General features: G+C 48.3%; 1 protein-coding gene across 3 annotated transcripts in view; it reads right to left on the bottom strand.

Moving 5' to 3' along the window:
• Positions 1–959: 959 nt before the first annotated feature.
• CRCP (CGRP receptor component) overlaps positions 960–20,360 on the bottom strand; it is a 54,253-nt gene continuing 34,852 nt past the window's right edge. For all 3 annotated transcript variants that reach the window (XM_039460336.2, XM_039460338.2, XM_074390502.1), the window contains 2 exons: positions 13,466–13,523; positions 960–6,467 (listed from right to left, as the gene is read on the bottom strand). In XM_039460336.2, the coding sequence (XP_039316270.1) occupies positions 6,318–6,467; positions 13,466–13,523 (208 nt within the window). In that variant the 3' untranslated portion in view covers positions 960–6,317. The remainder of the gene's footprint in view (positions 6,468–13,465; positions 13,524–20,360) is intronic.

Below are 20,360 nucleotides of genomic sequence, written 5' to 3'. Positions count from 1 at the left end.
CCCGGGACCCCACCCTGCCCACGTTCTGGTCCTCCCAGATAAAGCCCCACAAGGGGGAAGAATAGAGAGTGTTTAACCCAGAACCCGCCAGGTTCCCGGGACTCTGGGCCCTTGCCCTGTGCAAGGACCACACGGGGCTTCTGGTTCTATGAGCCCAGCCTCTGACCCAGCCGGGCCTGCAGGACACTGCAGACATGTAATTAATGACCCATGAGGCTTCAAACAGGGGTTCATTCAGAGTAGCTGGTACTCTAGGGGGAGTGGTGGGGAGATTGACTCGAGACTGCAAGCCGCCCCCAGCATGCCACAGCCCCCAGCCCGGGGGTGAACTTGCTCCATCCTCCTCCTTGGTCAGAGGTGTTTGGGAACCACGAGGAAGGAGCTTTAGAAACAGGCTTGCTCAGCCGGGTGCGGTGGGTCACACCTGTAATCCCAGGACTTTGGGAGGCCAAGGTGGGTGGATCACCTGAGGTCAGGAGTTTGAGACCAGCCTGACCAATATGGAGAAACCCCGTCTCCACTAAAAACACAAAATTGGCCAGGCATGGTGGCACATGCCTGCAATCCCAGCAAATCGGGAGGCTGAGGTAGGAGAATCACTTGAACCCGCGAGGCATAAGTTGCACTCCAGCCCAGGCAGCAAGAGCGAAACTCCATCACAAAAAAAAAAAAAAAGAAAAAGAAAGAAGGAAAAGAAAAGAAAGAGCCTTGCTCAATAATAAAGCTGATACTTGGGCGTTCCAAGTTTCCAGCAAACAATTGCTTCCCAAGCCCCAGCACGTGATCACTAGCTCTGAAGCAGACACATCTAGGCCTGCCTCCATCTCTTTTTTTTCCTGAGAGTCTCACTGTCGCCTGGGCTGGAGTGCAGAGTAAACAAAGGTTTACTCTGAGCCAATGTTAAGTGGCCATAGCCAGGACAGTCTCAAGGAGTCCTAAGCAAGCATGCTCCAGGCAGGTGGATTCCAGTTTGGTTTAATGTTTCAGGGAGGCAGGAATTACAGGCAAAGACATAATTCAGTACATAGAAGGTATACATTTGTTTGGTCCAAAGAGGTGGGCTATCTTTTTTTTCTTTTTGAGACAAGCCTTGCTCTGTTGGTTGGAGTGCAATGGGGTGAACACAGCTCACTGCGACCTTTGCCTCCTGGGTTCAAGTGATTCTCCTGCCTCGGCCTCCCGAGTAGCTGGGACTACAGGCATGCACCACCATGCCCAGCTAATTTTTGTATTTTTAGTAGAGACAAGGTTTCACCATGTTGGCCAAAATGGTGTCAATCTCTTGACATTGTGATCCGCCTGCCTCTGCCTCCCAAAGTACTGGGATTACAGGTGTGAGTCACCACGCCCAGCATTTTTTTTTTTTTTTTTTTTTTTTTTTGAGACAAGAGTCTTGCTTTGTTGCCCAGGCTGGAGTGCAATGGTGCCATCTCAGCTCACAACCTCTGCCTCCCGGGTTAAAGTGATTCTCCTGTCTTCCTGAGTAGCTGGGATTACAGGTGCCCGCCACTACGTCCAGATGACTCTTGTACTTTTTTGTTTTAGTAGAGACGAGGGTTCACCATGCTGGCCAGGCTGGTCTCGAACTCCCTACTGCAGATGATCCACCCACTTCAGCCTCCCAAAGTGCTGGGATTACAGGCATGAGCCACCGTGCCCAGCTGTTGTGTTGTCATTGTTGTCTGAGACGGAGTTTCGCTCTTGTAGCCCAGGCTGGAGTGCAATGGCACGATCTCGGCTCACCGCAACCTCTGCCTCCTGGGTTCAGGCAGTTCTCCTGCCTCAGCCTCCTGAGTAGCAGGGATTACACGCATGCACCACATGCCCAGTTAATTTTGTATTTTTAGTAAACATGGGGTTTCTCCATGTTGGTTAGGCTGGTCTGGAAGTCCTAACCTCTGGTGATCCACCCATCTTGGCCTCCCAAAGTGCTAGGATTACAGGCGTGGGCCACCACATTCAGCCCTTTGTTTTTTTCTTGAGACACGGTCTCGCTCTGTCACTCAGGCTGGAGTGCAGTGGCATGGTCTATCTTGGCTCACTGCAACCTCCCCCGGGGCTCAAGCAATTCTCCCACGTCAGCATCCTGAGTAGCTGGTACTACAGGTACTTTCCACCACACTGGAATAAATTTTTTTGGTTTGTTGTTTTTTGTTTTTGAGACAGAGTCTCGCTCTGTCGCCCAGGATGAAGTCCAATGGGTGATCTCAACTCACTCCAACCTCCGCCTCCCGGGTTCAAACGATTCTCCCACCTCAGCCTCCCCAAGTACCTGGGATCACAGGCACCCAGCACTGTGCCCAGCTACTTTTTTTGTATTTCTGTAGAGACAGGGTTTCACCATGCTGGCCAATCTCGTCTGGAGCTCCTGACTGCAGGGTCTCCCAAAGTGCTGGGTTACAGGTGTGAGCCACCACACCTGGCATATAATTTAGTATCTTATGGCCACAAAAAGTCTGTTTTGCCAGTCTATGATGTCCATTTTAACACAAAACCTGGTCAGTTGCGCCTAAACTTCAACAGGGAATGGCTATAATGAAGCGTGTTGGACTTCCCTTACCATGATGGCTGGGAACTCAGGGTTTTTTTTTTTTTTTTTTGAGATGGAGTTTCGCTCTTTGTTACCCAGGGTGGAGTGCAATGGCGCGATCTCGGCTCACCACAACCTCCGCCTCCTGGGTTCAGGCAATTCTCCTGCCTCAGCCTCCTGATAGCTGGGATTACAGGCACGCGCCACCATGCCCAGCTAATTTTTTGTATTTTTAGTAGAGACGGGGTTTCACCATGTTGACCAGGATGGTCTCGATCTCTCGACCTCGTGATCCACCCGCCTCGGCCTCCCAAAGTGCTGGGATTACAGGCTTGAGCCACCGTGCCCAGCCTTTTTTTTTTTTTTTTTTTTTTGAGACCGAGTTTCGCTCTCATTACCCAGGCTGGAGTGCAATGGTGTGATCTCGGCTCACTGCAACCTCTGCCTCCTGGGTTCAGGCAATTCTCCTGCCTCAGCCTCCTGAGTAGCTGGGATTACAGGCATGCGCCACCATGCCCAGCTAATTTTTGTATTTTTTTTTAGTAGAGACGGGGTTTCACGATGTTGACCAGGATGGTCTCGATCTCTTGACCTCATGATCCACCCATCTCGGCCTCCCAAAGTGCTGGGATTACAGGCGTGAGACACCGCGCCCGGAGGGAACTCAGTTTTTAAGGTTGCTCTCTGGGGTTTCATTGGCTAAAAGGGGGTATGTTGGGTTGGTGGGAGACAGGATTTTATTTTTAGTCTGCATCAGAATTGCCCTTAATGCTCCATTCATAGCAATCTGGGTTTTTTTCATAATTCGCTTTATTTTTCATTTTTTAATTATTCATTTATTTTTGAGATGGAGTCTTGATCTGTCACCCAGGCTGGAGTGCAGTGGCATGATCTCGGCTCACCGCAACCTCTGCCTCCCAGGTTCAAGTGATTCTCCTACCACAGCCTCCTGAGTAGCTGGGGCTACAGGCGCCTGCCACCACATCCAGCTAATTTTTGTATCTTTAGTAGAGATGGGGGTCTCGTCATGTTGGCCAGGATGATCTCAGTCTCTTGAGCTTGTGATCCACCTGCCTCAGCCTCCCAAATTGCTGGGATTACAGGCATGAGCTACCACCCCCGACCATTTTTTTTTTTTTAATTTTTAGTTTTTGTGGGTAGACAGTAGGTGTATGTATTTATGGGATACTTTGATATAGACATGCAATACATAACAATCACATTAAGGTAAAGGGGGTATCCATCTCTTAAGCATTTATTCTTTGTGTTACAAACAATTCGATTATGCTCTTTAAAGTCATTTTTAAATAGGGACTGGGCACCGTAGCTCACACCCGTAATCTCAGCACTTTGGGAGGCCAAGGCAAGCCTACTGCTTGAGTTCAGGAGTTTGAGACCAGCTTGGCCAATGAGGTGAAGCCCCCGTCTCTACAAAATTAACCTGGTGTGGTGGCGCATACCAATGGTCCCAGCTACTCGGGAGGTTGAGGTGGGAGGTCTGCTTAGGCCCAGGAAGTCAAGGCTGCCGTGAGCTGAGACTGCACCACTGCACGCACTCCAACCTGGATGACAGAATGAGACCTTGTTATCAAAAAAAAAAAAAAAAAAAGAAAAGTACAATAAATCATTGCTGGCTGTAGTTACCCTGCGGTGCTATCAAATACTCGATCTTCTTCCTTCTGTATTATATCCATTAGCCATCCCTACCCAGCCCCTCTAACCTTCCTAGCCTCTGGTAACCATTCTTCTACTTTCTACCTCCACGAATTCAGTTAAGTTTTTGTTTTTGTTTTTGAGACAGAGTCTCACTCTGTTACCTAGGCTAGAGTGCAGTGGCACAATCTCGGCTCACTGCAAACCTCCGCCTCCCAGGTTCAAACAATTCTCCTGCCTCAGCCTCCCGAGTAACTGGGACAGATGCACATTACCATGCCTGGCTAATTTTTTTGTATTTTTAGTAGAGATGGGGTTTCACCATGTTGACGAGGCTGGTCTCGAACTCCTGACCTTGTGATCTGCCCACAACCACCTTCTCAAAGTACTGGGATTACAGGAGTGAGCCACCGCACCTAGTTTCAATCTGGTACTTTCAATGTTGCTTGTTAACAGATTTCAGCTGAAGCTCAGATGATACCACTAAGATGCATGGAACTGCAATCCACAGCCTGCGGATTGGGGAGGACGGTTGAAAGAAAAGTAATCCAATTAGCACTGAAAATATGTACATAATCTTGCAAGAACAGGAGTACCGATTTAGAAAGGCTAACGTCTATGACCATTTTCTTCCCTACAACAGTGAAGAGAATGAATGTGGGGAATCCGATTTTCAGCAATATTTGCAGGACCTAAGGCAACCAACCAAATGCCTAGAGCAACTACGCTTTCCAAAGCCTGAATATTAAAAAGGTCTTCATATGGTAGTCATCTTAATATTTTATTTATTTATTTATTTTTGAGACGGAGTTTCGCTCCTGTTACCCAGGCTGGAGTGCAATGGCGCGATCTCGGCTCACCGCAACCTCCGCCTCCTGGGTTCAGGCAATTCTCCTGTCTCAGCCTCCTGAGTAGCTGGGATTACAGGCACGCGCCACCATGCCCAGCTAATTTTTTGTATTTTTAGTAGAGACGGGGTTTCACCATGTTGACCAGGATGGTCTCGATCTCTCGACCTCGTGATCCACCCGCCTCGGCCTCCCAAAGTGCTGGGATTACAGGCTTGAGCCACCGCGCCCGGCTATTTATTTATTTTTTATAGAGACAGGGTTTCACCATATTGGTCAGACTGGTCTCGAACTCCTGACCTCAGGTGATCCACCCACCTCAGCCTCCCAAAGTGCTGGGATTACAGGTGTGAGCCACCGCACCTGGCCATCTTAATATTTTAAATCCAAAAACAGATGCAACCTTACAACAGCCAGTAAATGTTAATAATTAATCAACTTCCAGCTCTTAGGTATTCTGTCTGTGAAAAGAGCTACATGGTTGTGTCCTTTTTAAAGGAGTAAACAATTTGCCTGTTGTCCAGATGAGAATCACCTGGTCTCAACATAAGGCACCTGCCCTGGGCTGCTGTCTCAGGGCAGGAAAGGGGGTGGTTGGAAAGGCAACCAACACTGTTTCTGCTGCCACTGTCACTGAGCCTGGGGCGCCTGTTTTCAACTGCAGTGATCTGGTTCCTAAAATTTAGCCTAAATAGAGAGACCGTAAAGAAAGCCCCACCAGCAGACCAAAGGGCCTCTAGGGCTGCTCAATGACTGGCCAGGCTGGTTCTCTCCTTATCTCTGTTGTTCTCGAGGAAATTCCTCTAAAGTGAGCCAAGGTCAGTGGCTCATTCTTCACTTAGAGCAACTCTCTGGGGCTCCAATCAGATTCTCAGCAGCACTCGGAGCCCCTGCTTAGTAAGTTCCCAGGAAAGCAGATGAAACTAATTAGGACATGGCCCATCAAAGGCAACACAAGCATTTTCCCCGCTGTATGCAGAGACCTCCCCACAACCAGGTTGGAGGCCTTGGAGGAAATCTTTCTAGCACAGAGGAGTCCGCGGTCACTGTCTCCACCTTCCACCTTTAGCTCTCTGCCCTGACAGACTCAGCCTGTCTTCACCGAGTTTCTTATCCCCAAGGCACAAATATTTCTTTTCAGCTCATTTTTGTGATGTATCCAATTAATCATGAAAGCCAGGCCTGCTGGGATAGAGGGTAAAATCAAATAAACAACCCTCTGAACATCCAGGAAACAGCTGCTGGGCCTTTTAACTTCATGAAACGCTGCGGCCAGCTGTGCTCCTCTATGCTGGGTCGTCTTCATCCACCGCCCCGTCACTGTTAGTGTTCTTCTTCTGCTCAGCCTCCGGCCCCGCAGGCAGAATGCTGGTGACTGTGTGGAGAAGAGCTTCAATCTGCTCCTCTGTGAGCCGCTCTTCACTCTCTTCCACCATCTGCAGAAGGAAAGAAAACCTTCCATGGTTACAAATGAAAGCCCTGCCCACTGCGCATGCTCATGGTCTCAGCCCGGCCTCCTGGCACACAAACCTCATGCCTGGGTCCGCATGAGTCCTCTCCATCTTCCAGATGGAAGGGTGGAGCCAACTTGCATCCTGGGCTGGGCCAGTGAGAAGGCTTAAAATGGGTCAGTAAAAACAGAGTTGTAGGATAGCATTTTCCTTTTCTTTCCCTCGAGATGGAGTTTTCGCCCTTTGTTGCCCAGGCTAGAGTGCAGTGGCGCAATCTCAGCTCACTGCAACCTCTGCCTCCCAGGTTCAAGTGATTCTCCTGTCTCAGCCTCCCAAGTAGCTGGGATTACAGGCGTGTGCCACCATACCCAGCTAATTTTTGTATTTTTAGTAGAGACAGGGTTTCACCATGTTGGCCAGGTTGGTGTTGAATTCCTGACCTCAGGTGATCTGCCCGCCTCGGCCTCCCAGACTGCTGGGATGGCCAGTGAAACCCTGTCTCAACTAAAAATACAAAAATTAGTTGGGCATAACGGTGCGCACCTGTAATCCCAGCTACTCAGAGGACTGAAGCTGGAGAACTGCTTGAACCTGGGAGGTGGAGGTGCAGTGAGCCGAGATCGCACCACTGCAGTCCAGCCTGGCAATAGGGAGAGACTCCATCTCAAAAAAAAAAAAAAAAAAAAGCATGCAGGGAGTCAAGTTACTTAACCCTGTTTGCTTGATGGCATCAACCGTCGATCACAAACATCTTCCTCAGTTTAAGATGTCCAGGTTCTGGCTGGGCGCGGTGGCTCAAGCCTGTAATCCCAGCACTTTGGGAGGCCAAGACGGGTGGATCATGAGGTCAAGAGATCGAGACCATCCCGGTCAACATGGTGAAACTCCGTCTCTACTAAAAATACAAAAATTAGCTGGGCATGGTGGCACGTGCCTGTAATCCCAGCTACTCAGGAGGCTGAGGCAGGAGAATTGCCTGAACCCAGGAGGTGGAGGTTGTGGTGAGCCAAGATGGTGCAATTGCACTCCAGCCTGGGTAACAAGAGCAAAACTCCGTCTCAAAAAAAAAAAAAAAAAAAAAAAAAGGTGTCCAGGTTCTATTTGATGGCATTCCCCACAGCAATCTCTAAAATCTGGCAACTGGGACCACCAGGAGTTCCAGAAGAAATCCTGGCATGGCCAGGCGCAGTGGCTCACACCTGTAATCCCAGCACTTTGGGAGGCCAAAGCAGGCGGATCACGAGGTCAGGAGTCTGAGACCAGCCTGGCCAAGATGGTGAAACTCCGTCTCTACTAAAAATTAGCCAGGCGTGGTGGTAGCAAGAGAATCACTTGAACCCGGGAGGTGGAGGTTGCAGTAAGCCAAGACTGCACCACTGCACTCCAGCCTGGGTAACAGAGCAACACTTCACCTAAAAAAAAGAAAAAGAAAAAGAAATCCTGGCAGATTGAAGTAAAACAAGATAACAGGACAGGCCTGAAATCCTGGAAAGGATCCCAGTCTGAACACCTCAGTTTACAGATGACAGCACAGTTCACAAAGTCATGTGGCATGCCCAAGGTCACAGCATGTACTCTACTGGCAAAAGCCTGGACTCTCCACTCACTTCAGCCCAAAAGTGTTTCTGCAACTAGATAATAATCCTGGGTGTCCCAGGATGGGGGAGATCATGAGTGAATCAATGGCGGCCACTCCTTATGGTGCTGTGAAATAAAATGACTTTTTTTTTTTTTGAGATGGAGTTTCGCTCTTGTTGGAGTGCAATGGCGTGATCTCGGCTCACCGCAACCTCCGCCTCCTGGGTTCAGGCAATTCTCCTGCCTCAGCCTCCTGAGTAGCTGGGATTATAGACAGACGCCACCATGCCCAGCTAATTTTTTGTATTTTTAGTAGAGACGGGGTTTCACCATGTTGACCAGGATGGTCTCCATCTCTTGACCTCGTGACCCACCCGCCTCAGCCTCCCAAAGTGCTGGGATTACAGGCTTGAGCCACCGTGCCCGTCCTAAAATAACTATTTTCTAAAGATTCAATGGCTCAGGAAAATATAAACTCTGAGAAAGAAACCATCTTCAAAAACCCGTTTTAAAGTCAGACATGCAAAATTATGGTCTATAAAAAGCAGTAATCTAGCATGGTTTGCCCCAAAAGGATGAAGCAGAAAAGGAGGGTAACAGCCAAGATTTGACTATTTAATCCAGAGAAAAGATGATCTCCGTTTGAGAAAACAATGTGGAGAAAGAATTTTGCCAAATTCACTAATGGCAGAGCTTTTATAAACATCCAATCCTCAGAGTTAATTACATTCAGGACCTTTTTTTCCCCACCTAAGGTTCCCAGTCACAGGAAGAAAACCTAAATGAAAACTGCTGCATTAAACTAAATGAAATTCAAACAAATAAGAAACTGGCTGGGCATGGTGGCTCACACCTGTAATCCCAGCACTTTGGGAGGCCAAGACGGGTGGATCACCTGATGTCGGGAGTTCGAGACCAGCCTGACCAACATGGAGAAACCCTGTCTCTACCAAAAATACAAAATTAGCCGGGCATGGTGTTGCACACCTGAATTCCCAGCTACGCAGGAGGCTGAGCTGACCCGAGATCACACCATTGCACTCTAGCTTTGGCAAGAAGGGCAAAACTCTCTCTCAAAAAAAGAAAGAAAAACTTTCAGAAATAAAAAACTTACTAGCACCTCTTGGATCACTAGTGTAAATGACAATGAATACATTATCCCTCACTCTACCCCTTTGTCCCCAAAAAGAGTGGGCCTCACTCTCACCCGGACTGGAGCATATTGGCATGATCATCATCCACTGCAGCCTCAGACTCCTAGGCTCAAGAAATCCTCCTGCCTCAGTCTCCCAAGTAGCTGGGATCATAGCCATGTGCCACCATGTCTGGCTATTGTTTTTATTTATTTATTTATTTACTTACTTATTTAGGTAGAGATGGGGCTGCCCCATCTCTACAAAAAATATGTTGCCCAGCCTGGTCTTGAACTCCGGGACTCAAGTGATCCTCCCACCTCAGCCTCCCAAAGTGCTGAGATTACAGGTGTGAGCCACCACGCCTGGCCCCTTCGCCTTTTCTTTCCAACAAAGGAGAAAAAGCCCAAGTAAAGAAGTCAAGTTCAAAGCACGATCTCAAGGTTGTCAGATACCAACCATTTCGGGTAATTCAGAATACAAGGGCAAATAAAATTTAAAAATCCATATTATTGACAGCTAGGTTAACATAATGACAAACTCTCAATCCCAGGAGCATCAAACTGGGCTGCCGAACTCCAAAAATGCCAACTGGAAGTTGCCAAACCTAATGTCCTACTTTCCACAAAATGATTCAAACATCTGAAAGGAACAATGTCAACTTTCAGGTATTAAATATTTGATCCAGAGTTTACTGAACCTGGCTTTCTAAATTTCAACTTTCTCTAATGTAGAATGAAAGTAACGCCTGCAGCGAGGGCAAAATGAGAATACATGTAACAGTGGTTTACGAGCAATGGTGCTCTATATACGTCAAGACTTCATAATCACGAAATTACTAACAGGCCTAGAGGGTAGTGCTGCTCAGGACAGTGGCCGTGAGGGCTCCCAAATCATTCCAAATCAATACACAACTGGGCACAGCAGGTCATAAGCCAGGTGGACACCTCATTTCCTCATCAAGCCTCTGAGTCGCAGCTCAGGCGTAACAGGAGGCGTGAGGCTTCAGTCTCCGAAAGATGCCTGGCTCCCAAGTGAATGCAGTAAATGTCAGGTGCTGGGACTGTTTTCTGCCCCAGGGAGAATAAACGGCTCTAGGGTTAATATAAGGAACTTCTCACTCAAGTCCTTTGCACTTTCCACTGTAAGTGAAACCTGTATTTCTTTTTGTTTTTCTTTTTTTTTAAAGACAGGGTCTTGCTCCATCACCCAGACTGGAGTACAGTGACACTACCATAGCTCACTGCAGCCTTGAACTTCTGGGCTCAAGCCATCCTCCCACCTTGGCCTCCCAAAGTGCCGGGATTACAGGTGTGAGCAACTGTGTCCAGTCAAAACTTTCATTCCTTTTTTTTTTTTTTTGAGACGGAGTTTCGCTCTTGTTACCCAGGCTGGAGTGCAATGGCGCGATCTCGGCTCACCGCAACCTCCGCCTCCTGGGTTCAGGCAATTCTCCTGCCTCAGCCTCCTGAGTAGCTGGGATTACAGGCACGCGCCACCATGCCCAGCTAATTTTTTGTATTTTTAGTAGAGACGGGGTTTCACCATGTTGACCAGGATGGTCTCGATCTCTCGACCTCGTGATCCACCCGCCTCGGCCTCCCAAAGTGCTGGGATTACAGGCTTGAGCCACCGCGCCTGGCCTCATTCCTTTTTTTTTAAGACGGGGTTTCACCATATTGTTCAGGCTGGTCTTGAACTCCTGACCTCAGGTGATCCACCCGCCTTGGCCTCCAAAGTGCCTGGATTACAGGCGGGAGCCACTGTGCCCAGCCTAAAACTTTCATTCCTTATGAAACTCTCTCTGGTGAGAAGAGATACTGCTACAAACCTTGGTAAACAACTTGCTACCTTTTGGAGCCAAATTCCAAGATGAGAAGAATCTGGCTATAAAATGGTCCAACTACTGAGAAACACAACAGTTTCTACCATGCCTACCTACTTTGTAGAAAGGAGAAGGAAACCATCTCAGGGGATACCACACACATCTTTCTTCTCATCAAGGGAAAGTACACGGCTTGGAGGAGCCAAGTAAAGCCTCTGAATCAGAAGGACCCATCAGCCACTCACGAGTGCTCTGGGTTAAAATGGAGAGGACACTTGCTCCCTTCCAAGACTGTGGGGAGGGCATTCAAAGTCACAGACAATCACAGGAACCAGGACCAAGGACTGAGACCGCGTCTGGCACTCTGTTTTTGAGACAGAGTCTTGCTTTGTCGCCCAGGCTGGAGTGCAGTGGTGTGATCTGAGCTTACTGCAACCTCTGCCTCCCAGATTCAAGCAATTCTCCTGCCTCAGCCTCCTGAGTAGCCAGGAATACAGGCACACACCACGCCCGGCTAATTTTTGAATTTTTCGTCAAGATCAGGTTTCACCATGTTAGTCAGGCTGGTATCAAACTCCTGACCTCAGGATCCACCCCGCCTTGGTCTCCCAAAGTGCTGGGATTATAGGCATGAGCCACTGCGTCTTGGCCCTCTTTTTATTTGTTGAGATGGGAGTCTCACTGTATCACCCACCCTGGAGTGTAGTGGTGTGATCTTGGCTCACTGCAACCTGTGCCTCCTGGATGCAAGCAATTCTCCTGCCCCAGCCTCCCAAGTAGTTGGGATTACAAGCGTGTGACACCATGCCCAGCTAATTTTTGTATTTTTAGTAGGGATGGGGTTTTATCATGGTGGCTAGGCTGGTCTTGAATGCTTGGCCTCAGATGATCTGCCCACCTTGGCCTCCCAAAGTAACGGGATTACAGGCATAAGCCTCCATGCCTGGCCCACCCCAGGCACTCTCAATAGCAGCAAATCTTCCCCCAAGTAATGATAGCACTTTACACAGGCTCTGGCTGAGGTCACACTAATCCTCATCTCTTCTCTGCCTGTCATTAAGCCATGAGTAGCATATGTTGCTGATTAAAGCTGGAGGAGACATGACATGTGATCTTTAACACAGAGGGAAAGGGATTTGTTTCTTGCTGTTTTGTTTTTTCTCTCCTCTAAGCTCTAAGTTGAATCTGCAACACAGCGTAAAGCATGAAAATAATCAGGACACATGAGAAAGGGGATTCTATTTAGCCTACAGAACAGTTCCCAGAGAAAGGCACCCAAGAACTGTTCTAATTTAATTCTGGGTGCATTCCGAAGGTCAGCAACAACCCTAGGAAGACAATGAACATTTTAGTAAAAAATTAAATACCCTATGGCCTTTTAAAAAGTTTTCCCATGAGCAACTCTAAAACTCGTATCTTTGGCCATTTTCTTCCATATTTTTCTAAAGGAAATTGACAAAGAGCTCAGTATTTCTAAAATTGACTTTGGAAACCACTTTATTCTCATTTTGATAATTTTCCAAAGCTGCCTTTTTTTTTTTTAAACTGACAGTTAGATGGCCTACTTAAACAGTTGTCACATACCGAAGCTCTCTGCCCTATAATAAGGCTGTGGCCACAGCGTGCCCAGTGGCAGCCCGGGTTTAGCCCTGGGTCATCTCCTAGCCTCCTTCCCCACCGCAGGCCTTCCACTCTGGCTGCCCCCTCCAGTTCCGAAGCCTCCACTCTCAGTGCAAAGTGGACTTTACAGGTGATGAGGCTGTACACTAGCTGGTTTTATGCAGGGTAACGAGATCACACTCATGGTTTTGGATGTGGGAGATGGGCTTGGGGGTCCGGGAGAATGGGGAGAGGACAATCACAAGCGCTGCATGGAGAAATGATGGCAATACAGGACGGAGAAGAAAGAACAGAAGACAGAAGCAACAGCACTTGGGGACTACGTGACTATGAGATGAAAGGGAGAGAATTACTTGCAGGTGCCCGGCATGGGAGACCAGGCCAGGACGTGAGTGCAGAAGGGAGCCGGTGGGACAGCACACACATTCTCCCCTCACCCAGGAGAGGAAGCAAGAGTTGGGTGACGGGTGGGCGTGGGGGCAGAGAGCGTTCACCAGAGACATGCTGAGTTTCATGTTTTTACGCAACATCTGGTTGGCAACAACCCCTACAGGGAAGCAATGGCCAGCATGGCCTGGACATCAGGGGAAACAGAGAGCTGCCAAGTCATCAGGCCAAGCCTTGGGGAAGAATGAAATCTCCTCCAGTGTTCTGCAGTCCCTAAGTCCACACTAACTAGGATCAAACTGGCGAGGTCTCCCTTTTCTTAAAATATGGGGTAGTTGGGCAGCCTCTTTAAAATAACAGCAGTTCCTGGTCTGTCCACCGCAGCCTTTCCACATCTCAGAACCACAGCAGTCTCCCCAGCGCAGGCGCCCTCCACTCACCAGCTGGATCTCTACGGCGGTCACAGGCCTGTGGTTCAGCAGCTGGAGCTTCTCAGCTCTGTGGAGGGAAAGCACAGCACTGAGAACTTGCATAGCCCCAAGTCTTGAGTCCTGACAGAGCCGCACAGAGAATACTCTGTCAGATAAAAAATGGAAGAACCACTGGAGCGTGGCCTCAGTTCCTTCAAGCGTAAACTGAGAGAACAGGAATGGGAGCATGTTTGTGAGTGACTCCCAGCCCAGAGTACGAATGGGTATTGGAGGCATTATTGTAGGAAACAAAGCAATAGTGAAGGTGCCATTTATTTGTTTATTTTGAGGTGGAGTTTCACTCTTGTTGCCCAGGCTGGAGTGCAGTGGCATGGTCTTAGCTCACTGCAACCTCCACCTCCCAGGTTCAAGCAATTATCCTGCCTCAGCCCCCCAAATAGCTGGGATTACAGGCACCTGCCACCATGCCTGGCTAGTGTTTTGTGTTTTTAGTAGAGACGGGGTTTCACCCTGTTGGCCAGGTTGGTCTCAAACTCCTGACCTCAGGTGATCCACCCGCCTCTGCCTCCCAAAGTGCTGGGATTACAGGCACAGGTGGCATTTCAAAAACAAGACGGGGCCGGATGCAGTGGCTCATGCCTGTAATCCCAGCACTTTGAGAGGTGGGGAGGGGTGGATCACCTGAGCTCAGGAGTTCGAGACCAGACTGGCCAACAAGGTGAAACCTCGTCTCTATGAAAAATACAAAAAGTAGCCGAGCATGATGGCGTGCACCTGTAATCCCAGCTCCTCCAGAGGCTGAGGCAGGAGAACCTCTTGAACCCAGGAGGCGGAGCTTGCAGTGAGCCGAGATTGCACCACTGCACTCCAGCCGGGGCAACAGAGTGAGTCTCCATCTCAAAAAAAAAAACAAAAACAAAACAAAAAAACCCTCAAAAAACAGGATAGTAATTTCTATCTGGAAAATGTGAAGAAAATAATGCTTTCTTCAAGCCTATAATCCCAGCACTTTGGGAGGCCAAGAAGGGCAGATCACAAGGTCAGGAGTTTGAGACCAGCCTGACCAACATGGTGAAACCCAATCTTTATTAAAAGTACAAAAATTAGCCGGGCATGGTGGCATGCGCCTGTAGTCCCAGCTACTCAGGAGGCTGGGGCGACATGACATCACACCACTGCACTCGAGCCTGGGCGACAGAGAGAGACTCCGTCTCAAAAACAAACACCTTACAAAATAATTAAAATAAATTCACTGGGCATGGTTGTGTGTGCCTATAGTCCCAGCTATGGAAGGCAAGTACAAGAGTTTGGGGCAGGAGGATCACGTTAGCCTACAGGTTGGTGGCTGCAGTGAGCTATGATTGCGCCACCGCACTCCAGCTTTGGTGACAGAGCAAAACCCTCTCTCTAAAACTAAAAAATTAAAACACAAAAAATCATGTTGTTTAGCCATCTCTTAGAAATAGGTGAATCCCTTTTTTTTTTTTTTTTTTTTTTTGAGACGGAGTCTTCGCTCTTGTTACCCAGGCTGGAGTGCAATGGCGCGATCTCGGCTCACCGCAACCTCCACCTCCTGGGCTCAGGCAATTCTCCTGCCTCAGCCTCCTGAGTAGCTGGGATTACAGGCACGCACCACCATGCCCAGCTAGTTTTTTGTATTTTTAGTAGAGACGGGGTTTCACCATGTTGACCAGGATGGTCTCGATCTCTCGATCTCGTGATCCACCTGCCTCAGCCTCCCAAAGTGCTGAGATTACAGGCTTGAGCCACCGCGCTCGGCGTGAATCCCTTTTTGAGATTCAGATTTAATGTTTCAGCTGGGAGCGGTGGCTCAAGCCTGTAATCCCAGCACTGTGGGAGGCCGAGGCGGGTGGATCATGAGGTCGAGAGATCGGGACTATCCTGGTCAACATGGTGAAACCCCATCTCTACTAAAAATACAAAAAATTAGCTGGGCATGGTGGTGCGTGCCTGTAATCCCAGCTACTCAGGAGGCTGAGGCAGGAGAATTGCCTGAACCCAGAAAGTGGAGGTTGCAGTGAGCCGAGATCACGTCATTGCACTCTAGCCTGGGTAGCAAGAGTGAAACTCCGTCTCAAAAAAAAAAAAGATTTGCCGGGCGCGGTGGCTCAAGCCTGTAATCCCAGCACTTTGGGAGGCTGAGGCGGGTGGATCACGAGGTCAAGAGATCGAGACCATCCTGGTCAACAAGGTGAAACCCCATCTCTACTAAAAATACAAAAAATTAGCTGGGCATGGTGGCGCGTGCCTGTAATCCCAGCTACTCAGGAGGCTGAGGCAGGAGAATTGCCTGAACCCAGAAGGCGGAGGTTGCGGTGAGCCGAGACCGCGCCATTGCACTCCAGCCTGGGTAACAAGAGCGAAACTCCGTCCCAAAAAAAAAAAAAAAAAGATTTAATGTTTCCCAGATTTGACCTATTATCTTAATAAACAAAACAGGGACTATAAGAGTCAGGAGTTAATACACAGAAATACAACGTGCAGCCCCTCTGCCCTGAAAGCACTGATCTGGAGAAAAGACAAATACATGCAAATTTTCATGACAAAAGAGCTGAGTGACAGTTAGATACAGCGATCCTCTGCCTCAAAGAAATACATAGCTCACTGCTGAAAGGGTGGCTGAAACATGTGGACCCTGAAAGACTACAGAACTTCAGAGATAAAAGGACTGCAATGGCCATCCCTGTGCAGGTGACAGCTTCTACATTTCGCTTTCAACATGACTCTGGAGCTGCAGATCCATCTTTCAAATTGGCTCAGTAAGTACTTATTGAATTAAAGACCTTCTGGAGTGAAAACATGAAGAGCCACAACTCCTGCAGAGATGTGTTCGGAGGAAAAAGTACAATTACCCACTCTCCCTAAGCCTCAGTTTCCTGATCTGTAAAATAGGAATAACAACAGTACTTACTATCTTATGAGAGGATTGAGAGAGATGACAGAGGCCTTTCCAGAGGCCGCACCTACCATTTATTGCTTGCTTTCCATATGGTAAGTACATTTAATCCTCAGATTTCACTGACATGCAGATAGTAAATAATTTGTCCACAGTTGCAAAGCTAGTAAATGGCGTAAAAAAGCTCCTTGCTGTTGTCCATCTGCTTCTAGTGTACAGGTGATAATGGACGCCATCTGTCCCACCACAGTTTCTCCATAAATGGCAGTCATTATTAGGACCATTCAAGTTCTACTGCTTATAATCCCCCAAACATTTACTCTAGACTCAAAAAGGGAGACTCCACAGAAATGACCCTTGCACTACACCCTGATGGCTTTTCAACTCAAAGGGATGAAAGGGACAGACAGCCAGGGCAGAAACACATAAGGACGTGCCCAGAGGAAGAAAGCTCCCAGAGTGTGTGTGTTTTTTTTTTTTTTTTTTTTTTTGAGACGGAGTTTCGCTCGTTACCCAGGCTGGAGTGCAATGGCGCGATCTCGGCTCACCGCAACCTCCGCCTCCTGGGTTCAGGCAATTCTCCTGCCTCAGCCTCCTGAGTAGCTGGGATTACAGGCATATGCCACCATGCCCAGCTACTTATTTGTATTTTTAGTAGAGACAGGGTTTCACCATGTTGACCAGGATGGTCTCGATCTCTTGACCTTGTGATCCACCCGCCTCGGCTTCCCAAAGTGCTGGGATTACAGGCTTGAGCCACCGCGCCCGGCTCCCGCTCCCAGAGTTTTAAGAACTAGCTAGAGAGGGGTAGGACATGGGGTCAAAGAGTCATCTGGGACAAGATTGAAAAGGCCGCTGACTATCAAGAGGCTGGGTGTGACCTGATCAGTACAGGAGAGCAACCAAGGAAGAGGAGCACGCTCTGGCTGGTGCCGGCAGTGATTTGGAAAATCCAAGAAAATGTAGGCAGACAGTGACAAAAGCACGGTAACACCCTCTGGGTGAGCCAGAGTGAGGTTATGAAGTTGGCTAGCAGCGGCACACATGCCAGTAAGCATCTAAACAGTCACCCTCAGGTAAAGTTGACAGGACCTGACCTGCCTAGATTGGGGTGGGGGAGGAGTGAAGGAACAGACAGAGTCAAGGTTAGGATGTTTAGGGAAAAAATACATGATTTAACATGAAATCTGAGCTTGTAGTACCTTTATAAATCTGAACAGGTTTCTGTCAAAAAGTGTGTCTAGTCTGCGGTCTAATTTGGTCTAAAACTAAAGGAAAAAACAACAGCACTAGATTTATTTGCAAGGAGTTACGTGAAACCATGAGGGGATACTACCGTCCAGAGACCAACTGTGGAGTGAGTGAAGACCAGAACACCATAATGTGCCTCCATTTAAGGGGCCAGGAAAAGCCAGGCACAGTGGCTCACCCCGTTTACCCTACTGTGATTACTGCACATTGTATGTCTGTATTGAAATATCCCATATACCCCAAATATATACATGTATCATGTACCCAAAAAATTTAAAAAAAAAAAAAAAAAAAAAAAAGAATCCATTCCCTCATGCCACATGACCTGAGCTCCACACATCTGTAGACGACTGCCTGCTAGATATCTCTGCCTTGACATCTCTTGACAGGCCATGAACTCAACACATCCCAGAGTGACCCAACAGCCTTCCCAACAAACCAGCTCTTCCCTCTGTACTTCTCTTCTTGGTGGAGTGCCAGGCACCCAGGCCAGAAATCTGAGGGTCCTCCCTGACTTCTCCCTCACCCACTGCACACATTCAGTCACCATGCATCAATGATTACATTTCTTTCAGGATATCTAGGCCAGGCTCGGTGCCTCACGTTTGTAATCCCAGCACTTTGGGAGGCCAAGGTGGGCAGATCATTTGAGGTCAGGAGTTTGAGACCAGCCTGGCCAACATGGTGAAACCTCTCCTCCACTAAAAATACAAAAATTAGCAGGGCATGGTGGGGGACACCTGTAGTCCCAGCAACTCGGGAGGCTGAGGCAGGAGAATCTCTTGAATCCGGGAAGTGGAGGTTGCAGTGAGCAAGACTGCGCCACTGCACTGCAGCCTGGACAACAGAGCAAGACCCCATCTCAAAAAAAAAAAAAAAAGAAAGACACCTGTCCCCTCCTCACCATTTCTTTTTCTTTTCTTTTCTTTTTTTTTTTTTTTTGAGACAGAGTCTTGCTCTGTCCCTGGGCTGGTGTGCAGTGGTGAGATCTTGGCTCACTGCAATCTCCCACTCCCAGGTTCAAACCATTCTCCTGCCTCAGCCTCCTGAGTAACTGGGATTACAGGTGTGTGCCACCACAGCCAGCTAATTTTTGTATTTTTAGTAGAGATGGGGTTTTACCATGTTGGCCAGGATGGTCTCAATCTCCTGACCTCGTGATCTGCCCACCTCAGCCTCCAAAAGTGCTAGGATTACAGGCGTGAGCCACCGTGCCCGGGCCCCTCCTCAGCATTTCTACAACACACTCCAGCCTCTTGGTTACAGTACAACAGCCTTCATCCTCATTGGGCTGCCACTTTTTCAATCTATCTGCACTCATACAAATAAAGTATCTTTAAAACACAGAAACACAGGCTTGGGCATGGTGGCTCATGCATGTAATCCCAGCACTTTGGGAAGCCAAGGCAGGCGGATCACGAGGTCAGGAGTTTGAGACCAGCCTGGCTAAAAAACACAAAAATTAGCTGGGCATGGCTCACACCTGTAATCACAGCTACTTGGGAGGCTGAGGTAGGAGAATTGCTTGAACTGGGACATGGGAGGTGGAGGTTGCAGTGAGCCAGGATTACACCACTGCACTCTAGCCTGGGCTGTAGAGCAAGACTCCATCTCAAAAACAAAAAACAAAAAAAGCAGAAACACAGTCATCTCATTATCCTGCTTGTAATCTTCCCACTGTCCTCACAGGTTTTGGTCTGAACTTGAGTTTCCTTAGTTCAGCCCCCAGAACCCTTTGAAATCTGGTCTTTGTCAGTCTCTGCAGCTTTGTATGGCCCTACGCTGCACTCACATCCCAACTGACCCAAACTGCAAACACCCCACAGAAAAGCACACGGCTGCTTCCTGAACCCATGCCTTACTTGGCACACAGTGTTTTCTGACACATCAGTGTCTCTCCACTGTGTCCCTTCCACAGCACTTCCGCTGTGGTCATCTCTGTAGCCCCAGCAACTGAGACAAAGCGGCCATGAGGTAAATGGAATCTGAAGCATACGTAAGAGAAAGAGCTAGGGAAGCCCCGACTCACAGGAGAAGTTCATGGAAGAGAAAGGGGAAAACTGTGTGGAGATGTGGGCAGGACTCCAAGCTCTGAAAGCAGCCGGGGTGCCCGGACTCCAGACACTAGGGAAACCGACAACTCATCCGTCAACTCTGAGCTTTGCTGCTCCCAGAGGAACACGTTCCAAATATGCTGTCAACTCCCAAGAAAAATCTGTGCCTGGAAGAGACCCTTTTAGGAGTGCAAAGTTATTTACAAACCTATCTAAGCTAGGTCTTGAAGGCAAGTCCTCGTCTTCTATTCCCGGCAGACCTAGCTCTAACCCCGGGGCAGAGCTGTATACCATAGAGAGGAGCTGTCAGCATGAGAGCTGGGGCTACAAGCCAGGCTGCAGTTCTTTTTTTTTTTTTTTTTGAGACAGTCTCGCTCTGTCACCCAGGCTAGAGTGCAATGGCATGATCTCGACTCACTGCAACCTCCACCTCCCAGGTTCAAGTGATTCTCCTGCCTTAGCCTCCTGAGTAGCTTCGATCACAGGCATGTGCTAAAGAAGGAAATTAAATAATAGCAATAATATTAAAAATAAAACCTTATACTTTGTAGTTGCTATATAATAAAGTTTACTGTGTGTTCAATATAAAACCTAACCCTCAGCTCTGCTTGAAATTTACTAATTCCCTATAAAACGTACCTATCTATTCTCCCCACATTCTCAGCAAGTTCCCAGGCATCTG

The sequence above is a fragment of the Saimiri boliviensis genome, chromosome 20 (genome assembly GCF_048565385.1).
Source record: "Saimiri boliviensis isolate mSaiBol1 chromosome 20, mSaiBol1.pri, whole genome shotgun sequence".
NCBI classification, from domain to species: domain Eukaryota; kingdom Metazoa; phylum Chordata; class Mammalia; order Primates; family Cebidae; genus Saimiri; species Saimiri boliviensis.
Note: the sequence above shows the minus strand (reverse complement) of the source record. Positions and strands in the feature narration are given on the sequence as shown.